Genomic DNA, 19,536 nt, shown 5'->3' with positions numbered 1-19,536 from the left:
TATGAATATTCATTCGATTCCATTGGACCCATTGTTTTAACTTGACCAAAAAAAGCATCCTTTCGGGTTTTATAAATTTCAGTATACATTTTATTTACACAGATGACATCATCAGTGTAAAAGTCAAATTTCAATATTGATTTAGTTCAGATAGGATAAACGTTCATCACAGTGAAACTAATATGGAAATTATAATGAATATATAAGTTTATGTATTAATAACACCCAACTTCCGGTTCCGATTTCAATTTAAAGGAAAGAAAACGGATCATTTCAAATTCTCTCTACAACAACTTCCCTTCCGATGACGTCATGATTCTGAAACCTCAAAGTCCTTTGAGATTGTACAAAGAATATCTAGTAGTCAGGTTGCATACGGTTGGAATCGTGACCGACTGGTCCAAAGCACCAAACTTGGCAGATAGATTCTTATAGCCCCAGAGAAGATATTTAGAAGGGGTGACACCTGGAATTCTTTTGGGAACAGTGCCTAATTTGCATAAAGCGTTAATCCCTGTCGTGTAATATATTTTATTCCCATATTTCGGTAGATTTTTTTATTTTTGAAAAGTAGGCCTATATTTTGGGGATTTTACTTTTACATATCCTTACTTAAATAACATTTTCTAAAGAATATCGGAGACTTGAAGATTATGAGGACATAATAAAGATCCAAAATGGCGTATACCCTAAAGTTGCACGCATTTCCTTTTCCCTCGGATATCATCAAGTAGTATTGCCAAACCTCAGTATTGATGAACTTCAAATTCACAAAGTTACTTACTGGCACAGTTACTCGATTAAGACTTCATGGAAAATCATGTGGACAATGATAACATTGTGGTATTTAGCCCACAAAAACAAAAAGGGGGAAAATGAGGTGTATGTCCGTAAATTGGGCTATAAATTACGTGAAGCCTGACGTGGGGGACTTGATCAAGCTCCCCGTTTTTGTGTTCTGGGCTAAATATCACAATGTTATCATTGTCCACATGATTTTCAATGAAGTCTTAATCGAGTAACTGTGCCAGTAAGTAACTTGATGAATTTGAAGCTCATCAATACTATTTGGCAAGACTACTTGATGATATCTGGAGACAAGGTTAATGAGCGCAACTTTAGAGTATAATAGTAGCCATTTTGAATCGTCTCATAATTATCCAGTCAGTCTTAAATGTTTTAGAACATGTTATTGACGTAAGAATGTGTAAGTGGAATCCCCAAAATATACTTTCCAAAAAAAATAAAATAAATAAACATGTACTCAAATATGGGAATAAATGTATTACAAGGTAGGGATTAATGATTTATGCAAATTAGGCACTCTTCCCAAAAGAATTTCAGGGTCACCCCTTCTAAATATCTTGTCTAAGGCTATAACAACATATCTGCCAAGTTTGGTGCTTTGGACCAGTTGGTCACGATCTTATCAAAAATTGGGTCTAAGCCACCTGACTATCATGAGGGGAAAAGAATAGGCAGGAAAGTCGAAAATCACAGACGCACACTTTGACACATGCTTAGCTTTGGAGAGTCCCAGACGGTGTATAATCTGTGCTCGCTCGGTCCAATATTTGAATATAATTTTGTAAGTTAAGAAGAGAATCCGGTCCTCGGATAGGGCAATCATCACCCGATGAATAGTACATGGAAGCGCACATTATTCGCAAATAGAAACTGTGCATACTTTGGTGACAGTATTGTCTCGGTTCTCCAAGAAGAAAGCGAGGTGAAAGGCAATACATACATTCATAAATCGTAAAATATATTTGCGTTTATACTCACGTAGTATTAGTATACCGGGCGTAAATGATTTTAATCATAAATGGCATAAAGCTAATAATAATTTACTAAATTTGTAAAGTTTTGATATTGTTTATCAATTGATAATAACAAAAAATGGTCCCAGGTTATTTTGAACCGGGTACATGTGCTAGCAATGTAAATGCGGTGCCAGGGAAGTACCGAGCCTAGAGACAACTATATGCCATTACAACGTTACATAATTATATTAACCGATTGTGACCGCTTCTCATTAACCGACGCAAACCGCGGCAGCACAAACCGACAACGCACGGTACCCCACGATCACTGCGCAAATATCGTTTCAACTGGTGTGGGTCGTTAGTCCCTTGAATTTCGGTTTTATCATACGCAGACTCCTGCAGCACACGTGCATGCATGCGAATAAATAAAGCAAAGTATGGCGAGGCGTTGTGAACGAGATCCCGGTTGCGACCGCTAGATGATGATGTAGGCCTACATACTCGCTTTTGGTATTTTCAACCTATTTGCACCGCTAGCGACGTAGAGGGCGGAAGAGTATACATCAGAAGTTTATTCTGGTGTCATATGAAAATCGGACTCGTATGGAAATCGGACTCTTTTTCCCTTTTATTGGTTAAACCCTCTCACGTGACCGGTCCCCCTCCTAATAATCTATGCATGTGCAATATCACCAATGAGTCCGTATTTCATAAAACCTAAATTCATGCTGCACCGGCTGTGGCAGGGATGAACCGTGAGGTGAAGCAGAAGCGGTAAGGTAAAGGAGATTTGAGTTATTCTCTCGAGTTTGTGCATAAAAGGTCGCCTGTTTTTTTGCCCCGCCCACCCTCCCCAGCAATGTTGCTTGTTCGGACTCTGGTTTCTACGCTCGAATCTTTCTTCCCCATAGGCAGGGTGTGCATGGACTTAAAAGCCAATAGGATCATTTGCTTTTCATGCATCTTGGTTGTTTCCAATAATAAAACGGGTAACACCACTCAAATTCTGTTGAAGTTTCAGCTCAGTGGATAGTACACTTTTCGAGAAAACAAAAACAATAGGCCTACACATAATCGCGACACACGATTTCGTCAATAGCACTCTTTTTTCCCTCAAAATTCAGTTAATATTAACTGATCGTTAGGATTCACCTACAATAAATTTCACGGGGTGTACGGTACTAGTCTATAATCCAAGACTTAGTAAGCTTGTCGATAATTAATCGGTATTTACTTTGGGAATAAGTGGTAATATACGAGACATTTCGATGTACGGTACTTCATCACGGATAATTATGAGGGGAAAAAAGACATTGAGGACCAAATGTGGGTAAAATAAACGGAAATAAGTTTTGATGTGTTTGATGTTTCCCCTTTAATTCTGTTCGTGTCATTACTGACTTCTTTGCGGCTGGCTTTGTATGAGAAAACAAAACTGTAGAAAGGGCCAAGTGCATGGGTAAAATAAACGGAAATAAATTTGGATGTGTTTGACGTTTGAAGTATTATCGATACATGTCACATGCCTCCCCTCAACCTTAAAGTGGCATCATCATCATTGAATTATGTCAACACATACCAGGAAACCAAGTGAAAAAAAATATCTGTATGTGCCAACTTGCACAGATGAGGGTGGACCAACTTCATAATGTATTACACATTAGGGATTAACGATTTATGCAAATTAGGCACCCTTCACAAAACAATTTCAGGTGTCACCCCTTCAAAATATCTTCTCTAAGACTATAACAACATATTTGCCAAGTTTGGTGCTTTGGACCAGTTGGTCACGATCTTGTCAAAAATTGGGTCTAAGCCACCTGACTATAGGGGTAATTTGGTAAAATTGTGACAAATGGTGTTTACATTCAAATTTCATCTGTCTTTGACGTACTGCTAGAGGGTGTCCTTTCAAGTAGTGACGTCATCATCCCATTTTTTTCCCATTCCTCTCTGATTCCTTGCCTAATTTATATAAAATATCCTCACTTCGCCTAAAAGTAAAAAAGGTTCCATATTCAAGTTATAGTCAATTTTCATTGCACTTCCGGTAACACCGGAAGTACAATGAAAAGTCAAACGACTATATGCCTGGGAATTCAAAATACATTATTGCTCAAGACACTGTCTTACTGTTAAAAACGGTATGAGAACAGTTCTCCACTCATTGAAAAGTTACAGTTCAAAGTAATTTTATTACATTTTTATTGCATAACGTCTTCTGATTTCATCGATCAATTTCTATATTTTTGGGTTTTTTTTATGAGTGAAAGAACATGCTCTTTCAAGACATGCTTCATCGGTGTATCAAATCTGATTGCTTTTGAAAAGAAAAAAATTAATAATACAGATCACGTTCTTTTTGACTCACCCTGTATATTGGATTCCCACAGCGTTAGTGAATAGTATAGACGAATTTCAAATAAGTATTGAAACCGAGGCTTTGTGGGCCTTAAAAAAAAGCCGCCCTCTCAACAGAAGAGAGCAATGGGGGCCTCGGTTTCAGTGCTAGTTTGAAATTCGTCTGTAGGGCGATGTGTAGGAGTGAGAGTCCACATCTACTTTTCTCTCGTTTGATATTCTTGACAAGCGTGTAATAATATGACACATGCTGAAGTTTTGTTTGTTATATCCATGCAATCTTTATAGACGGAAAGCAGATCCAAGACACTATAAAACCCGAAGCAGGCCAGTCGCAAGGTGCGGCTCGAAGCAATTCTCAAGGTAGGTACCGTTCGTTTTTGTTTTTTTAAGTTGAAACCCATAGGATGCAGTTCAACTTGTTCCATTTTCTGGAGGCGCCTCCACTTCACCCACAGTTTGAGGATCAGACGATCACGTGTGCAGAACCGCACTACAAACGTCAGTATCCGAGCATGCACATTAATACCGTGCGCAAGCCAATCTGAGCAGCTTTTAGAAGTTGTGACATCATTTAGAACAGAAATTCAGCCAATATTGCTGCCAGCTTTTTCTCATAAAACATCGGGGACCGATCCGAAGACCAGATAGAAGGCGCCTGCTGAATGGTCAGATGATCTGGAGGTCAAGATGCAGTCTTTCTTGTGCATAATCTGCAAGCGTATCAAGGACACTTCACCCACATCCACCGGCTTTCAAGGAAAACATTTGTTAGTAAAAAATAGGGTAATTCCCCCTCGCCTGGATCCACAAAGGGGGAAGCAGGAGGTTGTACATTTTGCGAATTTCAGGTCAAAATCATATATATGACTTAAAGCATTGCATGGTGGATGACATAAAGTAGAAAGATTGCGAGAACACCATGTGGAAAGTAATCTCTTCTTGAGAGAAGTGTGGTTCTGAAAAGAACCGGTTGGTTGGAGTGCACAACTCGACGTTTCGGACAGTGTGCTCTGTCCGTCCGCAGGCTCATTTTCCTGAGGACGGACAGAGCACCCTGTCCGAAACGTCGAGTTCTACACTCAACCACTTGTTCTTTTCAGAACCACACTTCTTCTAAAAAGAGATCACTTTCCACATGGTATTACTCGCATTCTTTCTACTTGAAACTTATTTTCCTTCCAGAAATTAGCCATTTTGTTTTTCTGTGAACCCTCTTTTGCAGTCATCCCAAACTGCCTGAAAGGCAGCAAGTTACGCAAGCTGGCCAAAGATTTGGGCACCAAGGGCACAGAATTTGGAATTCAGTTGGGTTTCGATACACCAGAGCTTAACATTATCGAGAGCGATCATGTGAGAGACAAGGAGGGTGCGAATTGGGATATGCTTGACAGATACATCAGGGACCACGCTAAAGATACAGATCTGGTTGGCACGTTTCTGCAGGCACTTAAAGACATTGGTCGATCGGATTTGGTAGTTGGTGAGCATCTACGTCTTGTGTTTCCCCCTATTATTTCTAAAAAGGAAAGCAAATGTTATGTGCATTGAGTTAGGATGGAAATTGATAACTGAATTCAAGTTAATTGTATTCAGTCAATCAGAGCTAGGAACTCTAATATGCTGCACTGCAGTTACAGTTATGAATCTGAAATTCTTCTACCGTCATCTTTTTGCAGTAGGAACATGTCGGCCCTAAGACCGTCAAGCCTCGTCGTCACAATAATTGTCTTCCAACATCACCAGTGATAAACCTCAGTTTAAAAGTTCAAAATATTCAACAAAGTCTTTTTGAAGGCCCCTCTTAAAAAAAAACAAGTGGGGTTTATGAATCATATTGTTTGCCTAACCTGGGTCGTTAATAAAGATATTGTGCACTACAGTTGTTGACAGTTGTTGAAACAAGTATTCTGTGCCGTTGTTCCCAAACAGTCAGAATACACAATAAACTACTTTTTTTGGACGAAACAAGTTTTTAATAGGGTCATTGCGTTTAAATGGTGATATTCTTCGAACGGATTCAGCAATTTCAGTATTTTTTCATCTAAAGATAGCTTATGAAATTGGCTTTCCAGTCATTATTTTGTTTGGGTTTTATTATGATTTTGGGTTCCGCTTTTTTTGGACTGACCCTGTTTAACTGAATAAAATTAAACGTAAATATAAGTTTTAATCTATTCAAAATGTTATTTTCCACCTTTTCATCGCGTGTACTCTTTTTCATTTGGAATAAGTTATCTTTTCTTCCAACAATTATGCTTTTTATATAGCACTAGAGGAAGCAGCAGAGGCCGACGGGGATCTGCGGTAAAACTTATAGCGCCCTCAATCCATCACCCAACGTTGAGAAGAGCCTTACCGGCCATGCGAAACGGAGGCTTGAGTTACATATTGTCTACACCATCTTCTACATGTATATAATGTCGGATGCAGCTCTTTAAAGGCATAATACAGGGTGAGTCAAAATAAGCGGAACCCAAACCCCCCAAAATATATTTCATATGTTAAAAAAAATGTAGCTCCAAAATAATAATGACTGGAAAGCCAATTTCATAAGCTACTTTTAGATGAAACAAATATTGAAATTGCTCAATCCATTCAAAGAATATCACCATTTAATCGCAATGACCCTAACCCCCCCCCCCAATTGTTTGTGTGTTTTGACTGTTTGGAACAAAACAAAATGACACAGAATACTTGTTTCAACAACTGTCACCAACTGTAGTACACAATATCGTTATTAACAACCCTGTTTAGGCAACCAATATGATTTATAAAATGTACTTTTTAAAAGACAGGCCTTCAAAAGGACTTCGTTAAGTATTTTTAACATTTAAACTGAGATTTTATCGCTGATGTGTTTGAAGACAATTATGGCGACGATTCTTGAAGTCGCATTTTTGGACGAGACAGGTTTGAGGGTAATTGTGTTTAAATGGTGATATTCTTTGAGGGGATTGAGCAATTTCAGTAATTTTTTCTTTTAAAAGTAGCTTTAATGTGAAATTGGCTTTCCAGTCATTATTTTTGGTGCTAAACATTTTTTTAAATATGAAATTTAATTTTGGGGTTTGGGTTCCGCTTTTTTGACTCACCCTGTAGGATCACTGCAGGTCATGTATTTGTTCGTTTTCAGAAATAACCCCACTCCAAGTCCAAGTCCAAAGGATCATATGTTCAAAACCTAGCCTGAAGTTTCATCTCAGTCAGTGAATATTACATATCATTGAGAAAATAGTGGCAAACCATGCACGACATTATTATCATGAAGCTCCGAAACACCATTTCGTCAATACCACTCTCCAGGTTATAAAGTCAGTCAGTTGAATATCGATGGAAATCACTTTTCTTGATTTCTTCGAAAATACAGCAAGCTAGACGGGGCCATTTCGCAGCATGTTTCAATGATCCTATATATGCCTTTAATTCATCGACTATACAGAATCATAGCCACTAATTTTACGCACTTAAGCGATTTGTAGTAATGCAAAAGTAGTTTAGATGCAGGGGTGATTTTCGACTGGAGGATACAATTCGTTTTTAAATTTGGAGGACTTTATATTACGGCAAAATGTATATATTTAATTTTTAATTTTCGAAAAAAAGTTGGCCTAATTGAAAATGTTGGAATTGGTGAATACCAGGACAGGTGAAAGTTAAGTATTTTTGGTATTCAATTGCAAATTTTGCTTACTTCTAATTCGAAACTGTTTTAAATAAGGCATTTTATCGATATATCTGGGCACATTTATACTGCATCTTTTTAATCTGTAATTATGATCATAATTATTCTTTAAAAACTTTGATAAAAGAGACGATGTTTCCCTAGTTTTTATAGGGACTTCTTACTTTCAACCTCGTTTTCGATTGTGCTAGAGGGAAACTGCTTTAATGTATTCTGATTCGATACCACAATAGCAAGCAATGTATTTATATCGGACAGTTGGTGATTTATTTCCAATTAACGTCAGTGTCTTAACGCTCATTGTGAATTAAGTCCACTCCTCGAAAATATTATCCTCTCTTTTCCATTTGGCTTATAAAAAGAAATATTATGTACTATAAGATGGAATTTTTAAACGTCAGTGAAGGACAAAACCTAATTTGATTAATATTATGTACATTTGTTACGCTTCATATCAAATGATAATGACATATTATAAGTTTGTAAAAGTCTCCGGCTTATTTTTTTTTTTTTTGGGGGGGGGGGGGGTCTAAAGCCGCGACCAATATTGCGCCTGTGTTCCGGACACTGCGCACACTATAGATGGCTAGGTACCAGACTATTCCGTACCTAATTTGCATAATTTATGCAACATTTTTGAACATGCAAGTGATCCAGTACCGACTGATCTCCACAAAATAATGGAGATCAATGTTCATCAGATCATTGATCTCCATTAACAATGGTTTTGACCTCAAAACGCTGCGTTCACCTCCGTGTTATTATAGCCTAGGCGAACATTTTGGCAACCACATTGAATAAAACTTACCCCAACGATGCCGAGATGGCATTTAGTATTTTGGAATAAGATGGGCTCTGTGGTCTTAAAACCATTAAAACCACTTTGCACTAAAAAACTGGGATATTTGGTCGACTGCCGAATAAACTCGGTGATAATTATGCGTACTTCAAAAAAATTATTTAAAATAATCACAACTCTGCAAGGTGTTTGAGACAGCCTTCAATTTAAAGCTTAGTTCATCATCTTTCATTTTCTGTTAAATTCTCAGGTGGTAAGCCAGTTGCTTTTCTGAGAAACTCCCATTGAAAAATGATCACCCCTAAAAGTAGTCCGATGGCCCGTCGCCATTTTGAATTTAATGATGTCTGCGCTCCATTTCAAAATAGAGCAATTTTAGGGCCCAATTGCAACCGAATTTCATAGAAATACGATCCACCCATCCATTTTTTACAAACCGTCAACTCATGGCCAACAAAATACTCTTAATACCAAAGAAATTGAAAGCATACACATCGTGATGTAGCCCGGCGCGTAGGCAATTGTGGTCCTATTGCAGGTCTGTGGTGACCCTTTATAGACACGGGTGGCTGAATCACAAAAAAGCACAGACATTCACCATTGCTGACTGGGAATTATGGGGGACTTTCCGTATTTGTGGCTAGTCTCCTCACCAGCCGACGTCGCTATTTCGGTATAGTAGCAAATTGGATTTGAAGACAATTCGCTCGACGTACTAATCGTGTTTTGTCCATTGACACCGCCCTCGTCTTCTACAGTGGCGCTCTGTGTTCATGGGTGTTGATCACGGTAGTTGTGGTGATGGTGGGGGTGGGGGTGGGGGGGGGGGGGGGGGGCAGGGGAATATCCCCCAAAACTGTTTTTGTCGGCGCGTACGCCAATGGCCGCAATGCCCACTCCCCCCAATATATTATCCAAGTCGATTTTAACCAAAATAATGTACATGAACCAATGGTGGATGCGGCGGGGGGGGGGGGGGTGTCTTTTCTTTTTTTCTTGTTTCTTTTGCTGTCAACTGGTTTATTGATCACAAAAACAGAAATGTTCACATACATATTGCGTAAATCTATGCCCCGCTTGTATGTTTGTGTTGGCCTCCATTTTCGGCGCCCCATGGCGCCCCCTTTCCCGTTAATGCTGGATCCACCGTCCATTAAATTGCGCTGCATTAAGTCCCTAACCAAAGCCAGACAATTACCGACTTGAATTCAAGTCTACGTGCAGTCGCAACAGTGCAACGGGACGCATGCTTTTTGAGTTGCTCAGCGCACAAATCTGAAGTTAGATCATCACGTTTAACTTGCTAAATTTAGCAGGATTTGTCCTTCTTTTGAGCCTTCAAAATTTCTACTTTCTTCGAACATCCTCCATCCTCATTCCAGCGTAAAGTAAGTATAAATCCATTGAATTTAAAGGTACTTTGGTAGGAATTGTCAGATGACATGTGCACTGTTACGTACGTTTTGCATTTGTGCAAATTGTTGGCCATTTTTTGTCGAGCTCCCTGAATGAATTTCATTAATTGATTACATTGTACTGGAATGGCGCCAGACTATTTATGCAGGCACAATGCAGCCTTATTTTACTGTCACTTTTTTAAAATATGGCTTTAAACATTAGGGAATGTTTAATTATATATTTTAAATTATTCATTGAAGCAGACTTCAATTTATTATAAATTAACTTGTTTTCATTTCTCATCGCAAGTTCCAAAAATTAAAATTTTATCTGACTTTCAATTCAAAATGGCCGACTCGTGAATAAGGCCCATTCTGTTTTTTTGTCCTCCTAGTTTTGCCACGCATAAGGCCCGTTCCAGATAAAAATGTATTTCTCAATCCTCCCAGGTCAGAGGCTCACTTCTCGAAAACGATTCACGGGCATTAACACACGATCAAAAAACAGCCAATTTGCATCCTACTATTTATATATATTTTCACAATGAAGGAGAGCCTAAAACGAGTAATTATTGTTTTTGGCACAAGATTGTCATATCACACGTTCACCATTCAACAGCAACAGTTGCAACACTAGCGAAGCATTGTGTTGACGTGGGTGCTACATACAGTACAGCGTACGTTGTACGGTAACCATGGATACACCGAGTTGACCTCTGAGTGACCTCGCGCTCGAGCAGCGTATTAAATGTTTCCAATGCGCAACGCGGTGTCCTATTAAATTTGGACTCCTATGAAATTTGGTCTATTTTACTTTGCATAGACACTTACCCTCACACGTGACCTGTCACTAATCTAATTATGATCACATATAAGGCACGAGCAGTACATCCAACGAGTCTTCTGAACATCGATAATTTGAAATTGGTCATTATGACACCCCCAAAAATATCCAGTTAAAGCTCTGGTTATTCGTAACATTTTTTTAACTCCGATTGCTTTCAGAACAACAAGAAATGAGATCAGAGAATAGTGGCTTCTAGGACTATCTATATTTTAATGGTGCAAATGTGTTCCACTTTAATTGGAGCATGGTTAGCTATACCCCATTTTTGAGCTCTGACTAAGAATTGGCTAATGAGGAAATGCCCTGTTGTGATCATAAAATACACTCTTGATGACAGTTTTCGGAACACGTTTTTGTTTCAATCGATGCGCATGCGCCTTTCTTTTGGGCATATGTCTGCTCCCAAAAATTGACCAAAATTAACCTCATAAGTTTCCCACAAAATATAACTACCAAATTGAAATTTTTACAACAAAATAAAGATGTTTATGAAAAAATTGTAAATTGCAAAATATGTTCAGTAATGTTATAGTCACGTGGTACTTTGTGTATGGTTAGACGGTATCCAGGAGGAAATGTCCCCAAAATTGACCATATGTGCCATCGGCGTCGCATATTTCGACAGAGCTTACTGTGCACTCGCACTTGTTTTATATTACAGCAAAAGTATCCCCTCCTGAACTAAAGACAATCGTTTATCAAGGGTGGAATCAAATTAACGGTTTCCATTTCTGCATTTTTTCTATCAGTCGCAGAAACCAAGAGTCTTATGACTGAACAATCAACAGCTCCAGGACAACTTCACGGTCCTCAATCGATGCCCTCGAGTGGTATGGATGAGAAAGGTAAGTCTAAAACCTGGGAATTTAAACTGAAGACTAAAAGCAATATTTTGGGCCGCTAACATGTTTTAGAGTATTTTAGGATTATTGAATCTTTCAGTCAGTGGGTTGTTTGGCGTGTCTTTATGCAATTCTGTAGCTGTTTCCCTCGCATGCATGGTTTTAAGCTCTTGCAGGAGCTTCTACATGCAACCTCGTCTCCAGTGCTTACTTTATTTCCAACCTCGTTTCCAATAGTAAGCTCTGGAGTAAGCTTGTGCGGTAATGTTATAGTCACGTGGTATTTGTTGTAGTGGTTGGACGGTATCCAGATGGGGGAAAATAAAAATTGACCCAAAGTATGGTGTTTCATATGCGCCGCCGGCGTCGCATTTTTTTCGCCAGAGCTTATTGTGCACTGACACTTGTTTTGGGTTCCGTCATCCGCGATAATATCCCTTTTCTAAACCAAAGGCGATCGCATTAAATCAATTTTTGGCTGTTCATATCACGTTAATTACCAAAGTTTAGATTTAATTTATATAGGCTATACTTTTTTCTTGTGCCTCTTAATATGTTCAGAATTATAACGATCGATATTATATAGGTTTTCCCAGCTATTTTAAAACGTTTATCATTTGAATTGACAGTTTTCAATATTCAAATTCGTCCATCAACATCGATTTAGTTCACTGCCAATGTTTAATTTCGTCTTTTGTCAAACAATTTCAAATTCAGTTCAAGCCACTTCAAACAATGAGCACGCGTTTTCGTCCCAGAACATTCATTTTCGTCTCGTCTACGCCAAACCTTTTTATTCAGAAATCAAATTCGTCTAATTGATTTATATAAGACGATTTAGTCTCTGAATGCTGCCATTCGGCAACAGCTTAGACGAATTTCATTTGCAATGACGAATAGTCTAGACCCAGTGACTAAAGAGAGTGACCAAACTTTAAACTTGAAGGTAAACGACTAAATTGCATGGTTTTGAATAGGCGTGTTAAAATTTTTCGTGGACGAAATTCAATATTAGAGTTGGGGAATTTGAATGAAAAATATTTTAAAATAGCCAGGAAAACCTATATTACTTTAGTCTGTTCACTACGCCCCCAGGAATAGGGGAGATCGTGTCTATTTTGTTTCAATTAAATCTGCAGTTATCCCGCAATGCTTGCAAGACAGGAACCTCGAGAAGATCGCCAAAGAATTGGGTAAAGATGGGAAGTCGCTAGGCCGGCAGTTGGGGTTCAGCGAAGGGGAACTCCAATGCTTTAAGAACGACAACAAAGACAATCTAAAGGAGGAGATCATCAGCATGCTTACTGCGTATATCAACACCAAAGCCCATGGTGACCCCGTAATGGAATTACTGAAGGCTCTTAAAGAGATTGAGCGCATGGATTTATACACAAGTGAGTATCTCTGTTCTTTCTTTATTTAACAAAAATTGAAATCAAAATTACACTGCTAAATCTGCATAGCGTTAATTGTAAAGTGAATGCCCCTCTACAATCTGTACGAAATTTAAACTATTTTAGCACCCAAGTCTTCTCAACACAAAGTAAAATGAGCCAGTGCGTAGTAGAATAGGAAATGGTTTCTACAGAAAAAGCTACAGAGGGATATGTAATAATTTTGACTTGTTCGTTATTGGCTTTTATACAACACCTGAATAAATCCCCGTCATCTGATTGGTGGATCGTTGATCACATGTCTTGAATTATTCGTACCAATGCACGGCGTGCGCGTGGCTGACACTGCACATGTTGCCGATGGTGGCGCTGTGGTGTTTAAATTGGCAATAAAAGTTCTGAACTTATTGAACTGTTTGAGTTCTAAACTTATGGAAAAGTTTTAAGGTGAGATAAATTGAATATTATAGTTCTCAACCTGTTGAACAGTTTGCATAATATGATAACTCTGAACTTGTCAAACTTGTAAACAATTTTTAACCTGAATAAATTCGCTATTAAAAGTCAACCAATCAGATAACGAGGATTTATTCAGGTTTTATATAAAACAAATAATGAATGTTTTACGTTCGTGCAATAGAAAGAATAATTTCATTCAGTGACAGATGAAATGTTCCATTCTACTCGGCTTCGCCTAGTGAAATGGAACATTTCATCTGTCACCTCATGAAATTATTCTTTCCATTGCACTCACAACATTCATTATTTGTATAATAACATCGGAAGGGATACTGCATGGGAGTATTATTCTATTCGTTCGTTTTATTCTCTAAAACGCGATACTTAACGCGAATAAACTAGTTTCTGAGGCGCCTGCGCACGCGCACCTGAAAAGGAATTTGTTAATAAATTACAACCATTGAATAATCTTTTGTGATTAGGAATTTCGCTTTACCGCAGCAGCATAGGGCCGATACATGTATAACTCAATGGGGCGCCGCCAGTACTAACGATAACACTCCTATATACTCGCGTAATAACTTCAGGTTGCAATTACTTACTTATTATAACAACGTCGGTCTGCTCTTGCAGTCGGCGATTGATACCGCTGTAAGAGTTTATTCCTATTTGGTAACGGTGGGCATGATGACTTAACGATGCCTTTTGCTTTTGCTTTCCTTTAACTCTACAGAACTGCAGAACGCGGCAGAAGAAAGTGGCGATCACAAGTAGAGAAGACATCGCACCCAATCAGCAGCGTATCCAGCTTTTGATGTGGGGGGGGGGGGGGGGGGGGGCAACCGCACATCCACACCGAAATGTAGACATGTTTTTTTTCTCCGGACACTTGCCCTCCGTAAAATCAAAAAGCGCAGGGGGGGGGGGGGGGGGGGGCCTGGTACCCGTCTTCCAAATGGGGGCGCTCTTCAAAACTTACCATTATTATGTATACTACATTATTATATGGTAGAATCATGGCGCATTGTTTGAGCGGGTTTTCTTTAGTGGTATTGATGTCAAAAGAACTCTATAAACATTTAGTTAAATCATTGCTGACACAACTGTCAAAAAAAATACGCCGGGGGGGGGGGGGGCAAAGTGGCCCCCTGCCCCCGCTGGATACGCCACTGCACCCAATCCACGACCAAAAAAGGTGTTTTTATAAACAATCGGAAAAGCCAACATTCAAGTAATTAGCAGGATGCCCTATTTTTCTCAAAATGTAAACCATGAGTTTTTTAAAACAATTATAAATTTATAAACTCCTGATAAACTGCCTTTGTCTTTACAATAACTTGATATAAAATGACAGGAAGGATTTTCTCTTGATGATTTCAGTACTGGACTACTTTTATAGTAATTTGAAAACATACACGTTTAACTCGGTAGGCCTACCTGTGTTCTGTGTGTTTACAGGTGCTTTTCCCCGTGCTATTTTTGATTTTCATCCCCAAAGAAGGTTCCTTCAATATTGCTACTTTTCTAGCAACACAAAAGTTATTCACTTTTGAATGAGACATGGACCGAAAAAAATTGCCATTGTTAAGTTCGTTTTTGGCGGGATTCGCTGGTTTCCGGCCAGCCTCACATTCAGTGTCGATTATGTGCAGACCGGAGCCAGTCTGCTTTTTTATTTCTTGCCGATGCCCCAAAAAGAAAAATTGTTTTTTATTTTTGTTGTTAGAAAAACACACAGGTTAAACATTCGTTATTCGAGAGAAAAATATCGACTTACTGAGCAACTTTACGGGAAGCATTACAATGCCACACATTATTTTTGACAATGATTTAATTGACCACTGATGCATGCATCTTGCTTTGAGCTTTTTCAAAATTTCATTATAAATCCTGACATAAAAGAAAGGTGTCGTGTGACATATCCTGTTTTCTTTCGTTCGTGGCCATGTTAAACACTATAACTGTAAAAATCTGTATTTCAGTGACTGAAGTTGAACCCTTTTGATTCAAAAACCAAATGTTTGGTTTGTCATTGGTCATGTACAGGGTGAGTCAAAAAGAAAGTGATCGAATTAGAAAAAAAACCAGTTAATTAAAAAAAAAGTGGCTCACTGCATTTCATAAAAAATAACATAGGCATGGTTGATGTTATTGACTAGTGTGAAAATGTCACGTAATTTGCGTACTCTATTCCCAATTTATGTCTTTTTAATTAAAAAGATCACAAAATTCAGCTGTCCACCACTGATCATTTATTGCTTTACGATCTGATCGTAGGGGATATATACCCCATCCCCCGGGATTTACGCTTCTAGTTCTGAGGCCTGTGTCATGTACTGGGAATCGGATATCTTAACTATAAATCAAGAAATTGTATCACGAGATGCTGGGCAGTGGGGAGGAGTTTTCATTCACATTCATTTAAATGTGATAGGGAGAATGCGGTTTAGTATTATGGATGGGGGCTGACCTGCATTTTTGTCAAACTGATTGATAACTGTGTTTCATCGCATTTTCCGAGGAAAAGTAAAACAAGAAGGAAAAACAGCTGCCGACGGACGCACCCATTCAGATTAGATTTTTGGACATACAATCCTCAGTTTCTTTGAATTGACGCCGCGCTAGACCGCTACAGGGAAACTTTTGTCTTAAACCGAAGCAGGATACCATAAGCCTGAAGACATAATGGACTTCAGGTAATTAACCAAAGGATTTTAAATTACTAGATTTCTTAAACAATACATTTCGTCGTCCAACAAATTACAAGTACAAACGTAATACATGGTGTGCGATCATTTCTTTCGATTACCAAAATACATTGGATGTCATCGATTCCGGACCGATAGCAAAAATAAGGGATCAACATGCATATACTTAATAGTGAGCATAAGCAGTGTTGTAGTCGAGTACTTTTTTCGGAGTACGAGTACTGCCGAGTACTGAGGTTGCCGAGTACGAGCATGAGTATTACTTGTATCTCTGAGTACAATTACAGGTCTCCGAGTACGAGTACGAGTACTTCCGAGTACGAGTAGTTGTATTTCCGAATACGACGATACGGCAAATGGTTCATTGTGCGTTACTGGCCCAGGCTCAGTCAGAAGACCATCAGATCAACTGGAACCAAGCAGAACTCATCACTAGCATCGAACGCTGGTACCCCCGCCGCAACAGAGAAGCCATCGAAATCTTTAAACACAACACCGTTGACATCGGTTTCTCCATCAGCGACATCTGGCGCCCCATCCTCACCTCCCAGTCCAACGGGTCTCCTATACCCCAGGGCAACTCACTTCACCAGCCTATGGGTCCCCTATACCCTCAGCAACCTTCCCCTTTGTTCCCTTCCATCAGAATCACACGCCTCATTGATCTTCCAGCATCCCCCTCGGCCTGCATGGGCAGCCTCACCGCTTGCATCAGGATCCCGGGTCTGCATCCCTATCACGCTTCATCGGTTCCAGGCACCATATAAACCCACTTCACCGTTGGAATCCCTCAGTCTCCTGACGACGGGCAGAGTATACTGTCCGAAACGTTGAGTACCCTCCGGTTCTTTTCAGAACCACTTATATTCACAAGAGAGATTTACCACATGGTGCTACCGCAACAACTTACCTTTTAAATCTCACAAGAATTACATGTTTGTGCCCTTTCGCGCCCTTTACTTATCATGACGCACAATTCAAACCACTAACCGACGCACGACGGGTACGACGCGACGCCAGACTGTGAATACAACCAATAGAGAGAAAGTGACGGCGCAGCGCGAAGCGACGATAAGATCCAACGGAGCTGTCGTGCCGTCGTGTCATACAGTGTATTAAAGATGCGCTCGACGCCGAGTGTCGTCCATGCATAGTACAACACTACGTGTCTGTAGGCATGTCTTGGGCATGTCTTGGCCCTTACTGCAACTGTTCACTTATTCACAATTTCACGGTCAATTTGCTCTCAGATTATTGGTCCTTTCTATCAAGCTTCAAAACATTTTCTTTTACTACAGTTCCATTTTAAACCTACAACGGCGCCTGCGCATACTGATGCTACGGTCCGAAATCTCCCACAACCTTGAATATATAGAATGGTGCTAAGTATAACCTGTCGAGCCTTTTGGTGAGATTGATAGCTGTAACACGAAGCATCCAGTGGCATCATCAACGATTATCATTCGCTCGTACCCCCCCCCCCCCCCGCCCTTCAAACAGGACGCTGGGATACTCTGATGAGCTTCACAGAAGGAAGTGGCCTACGACGTGGCCTATGTATAAAGCATCTGGCTGCAGCTGTTGAAGACCGCAGTAAGACAATATGTGCAAATGCTATCCGAAAACTTTCCATAGAATCGCGCATATTCCATACCGGATGTGAATCCTGTTTCATTGCGGACCATGTGGACAAAATTTGAGCGTCGCATAATGCAATCCGACCGTTCGTGATTCGAAACGGAGCCTGAGCGAGTGACGGGAATCGTAAATTTACAACACAGATAACTTTTACAGCATTTCCAACATTATTACGCTTTTCAACGAGAAAATAACATCTCTTAACTGAAATAAAAGAGTAATGAATCAGTCTTAACGGCTGTTTTAAACCTTGCAGATTCATGACCTTAATGACGCGCAGGTCACTGGTCACGCAAAATCCAACCAATATCAGAGCGTGAATTCATCAGAGTATCCCAGCGTCCTATTTGCAGGGCGGGGGTACGAGCGTACGATTCGATTATCAATGCTTCACCGTTGACACAAAATCACGGAACTATAGAGGGCGTTCGTTAATGAGACATATCTGTTTCACATTTTTTCAACGGCACAATCGCGCCATAGAGCAAATACCCATAATACTTGACAAACATAAAATGTTCAGTGACCTAGATGACAATTTGCTTGTTTAATCTAAACTGAACATGTCAGGGACGAATAAAATACAAGCTCCTTTAGCGAAATATTGATTTGATTCATAACTTTCTGCGGAATTATGTAAAGCTATCAGCAACACTCTAAAACTCTGGGTCAGATTTGACCCACAATCCAGGCTCTGCAAAATGGCATTTGTCGACTTCCGGGACAAAATTATTGTTTTTGGGGTCCAACTGAAAATGGTCAATTTGACCCGGAAATGTGTCAGGCCCTATGATTCTGGGTCAAACCTGACCAGTGACTAATTAGTCTAATGTAATGAACACTTCTTTTTCAGCCAAACAGCTCATATATCTCAAAATAAATGATATAAAGTGAGACCAATACCTGAATAAGCTAGTGGTAAGACCCCGAGTATGAAAGGTTAAAGGGAATATACAACATTTGCAAACATCGAAAAATAAAACTACCAAGTTTTTGTGAAACACCTTACTAGGATGTTGGTAAATGCCAGCCTAAAGCATCCTGTGAAATTATGGCACAAGGGGTCAAGTCATTTTCAAGAAAAATGTATTTTTGTGTACATTTCCAACGGTGGTCGGCCGACCACCGTTGGAAAAACCTAACTACTTTTCAACTACTGCTCCGAATTAACAATTTTTTCTGTCCAAATTTTGTTTGCTATTGGTTACATGTTCATGAACGGGTGCAGGCCAGCTAGACTGGTTCCCCTTACCTTACAATTTTCTGACATCTATAAATTGATCAATTTTATCTTTAGTGGAGTCGAGGAACCAGACTACTTAAACATTTTTTTTTTTTGGTTTTTCAAGCATTTTCGAAGACAAAACTTCAAACATGTCGGTTAAACAATATTGGATCTATTATACTAACCCCTTGAATAGTTCCTTTCTGAAAATTGCAGCAAAAGCCAATGATGTACATTCCCTTTAAGTGACAATAAACAGCCGTCATATTGGAATATTATCAAATTGTTTGGTTGATTTATCTGTACGGTTTGGCGAGGATATTGCACTTTTTCCAATTGTTCAGTACACATCGTTCACATCACGAAGGAGCACGGTTCAACATTAACATCAAGATGCAAAGTCGAATGTTAATAA

At 39.3% G+C, this 19,536-nt stretch overlaps 1 protein-coding gene across 2 annotated transcripts; it reads left to right on the top strand.

Moving 5' to 3' along the window:
• The first annotated feature begins 9,833 nt into the window (after positions 1 to 9,833).
• LOC119731611 lies at positions 9,834 to 14,374 on the top strand. 2 transcript variants are annotated; one of them, XM_038204813.1, is made up of 4 exons: positions 9,834 to 9,999; positions 11,605 to 11,700; positions 12,858 to 13,091; positions 14,284 to 14,374. In XM_038204813.1, exons 2-4 carry the CDS (start codon positions 11,625 to 11,627, stop codon positions 14,322 to 14,324), a joined length of 351 nt encoding a protein of 116 aa, XP_038060741.1. In that variant the 5' UTR covers positions 9,834 to 9,999; positions 11,605 to 11,624; the 3' UTR covers positions 14,325 to 14,374. The 2 variants fall into 2 exon arrangements, with proteins under 2 accessions (XP_038060741.1, XP_038060740.1); XM_038204812.1 differs by having other exon boundaries at positions 12,837 to 13,091.
• Positions 14,375 to 19,536: the final 5,162 nt, after the last annotated feature.

The sequence above is a fragment of the Patiria miniata genome, unplaced genomic scaffold, assembly GCF_015706575.1.
Source record: "Patiria miniata isolate m_02_andy unplaced genomic scaffold, ASM1570657v1 HiC_scaffold_24, whole genome shotgun sequence".
NCBI classification, from domain to species: Eukaryota; Metazoa; Echinodermata; class Asteroidea; order Valvatida; family Asterinidae; genus Patiria; species Patiria miniata.
Note: the sequence above shows the minus strand (reverse complement) of the source record. Positions and strands in the feature narration are given on the sequence as shown.

Excerpts from the sequence above, each read along its gene's own strand:
- LOC119731611 (XM_038204812.1), top strand. The coding sequence starts at position 11,625 with ATGACTGAACAATCAACAGCTCCAGGACAACTTCACGGTCCTCAATCG. Across the intron at positions 11,701-12,836 it reads GAGTGGTATGGATGAGAAAG|TTATCCCGCAATGCTTGCAA; the intron begins GTAAGTCTAAAA and ends TTAAATCTGCAG. Across the intron at positions 13,092-14,283 it reads GCGCATGGATTTATACACAA|AACTGCAGAACGCGGCAGAA; the intron begins GTGAGTATCTCT and ends TTAACTCTACAG.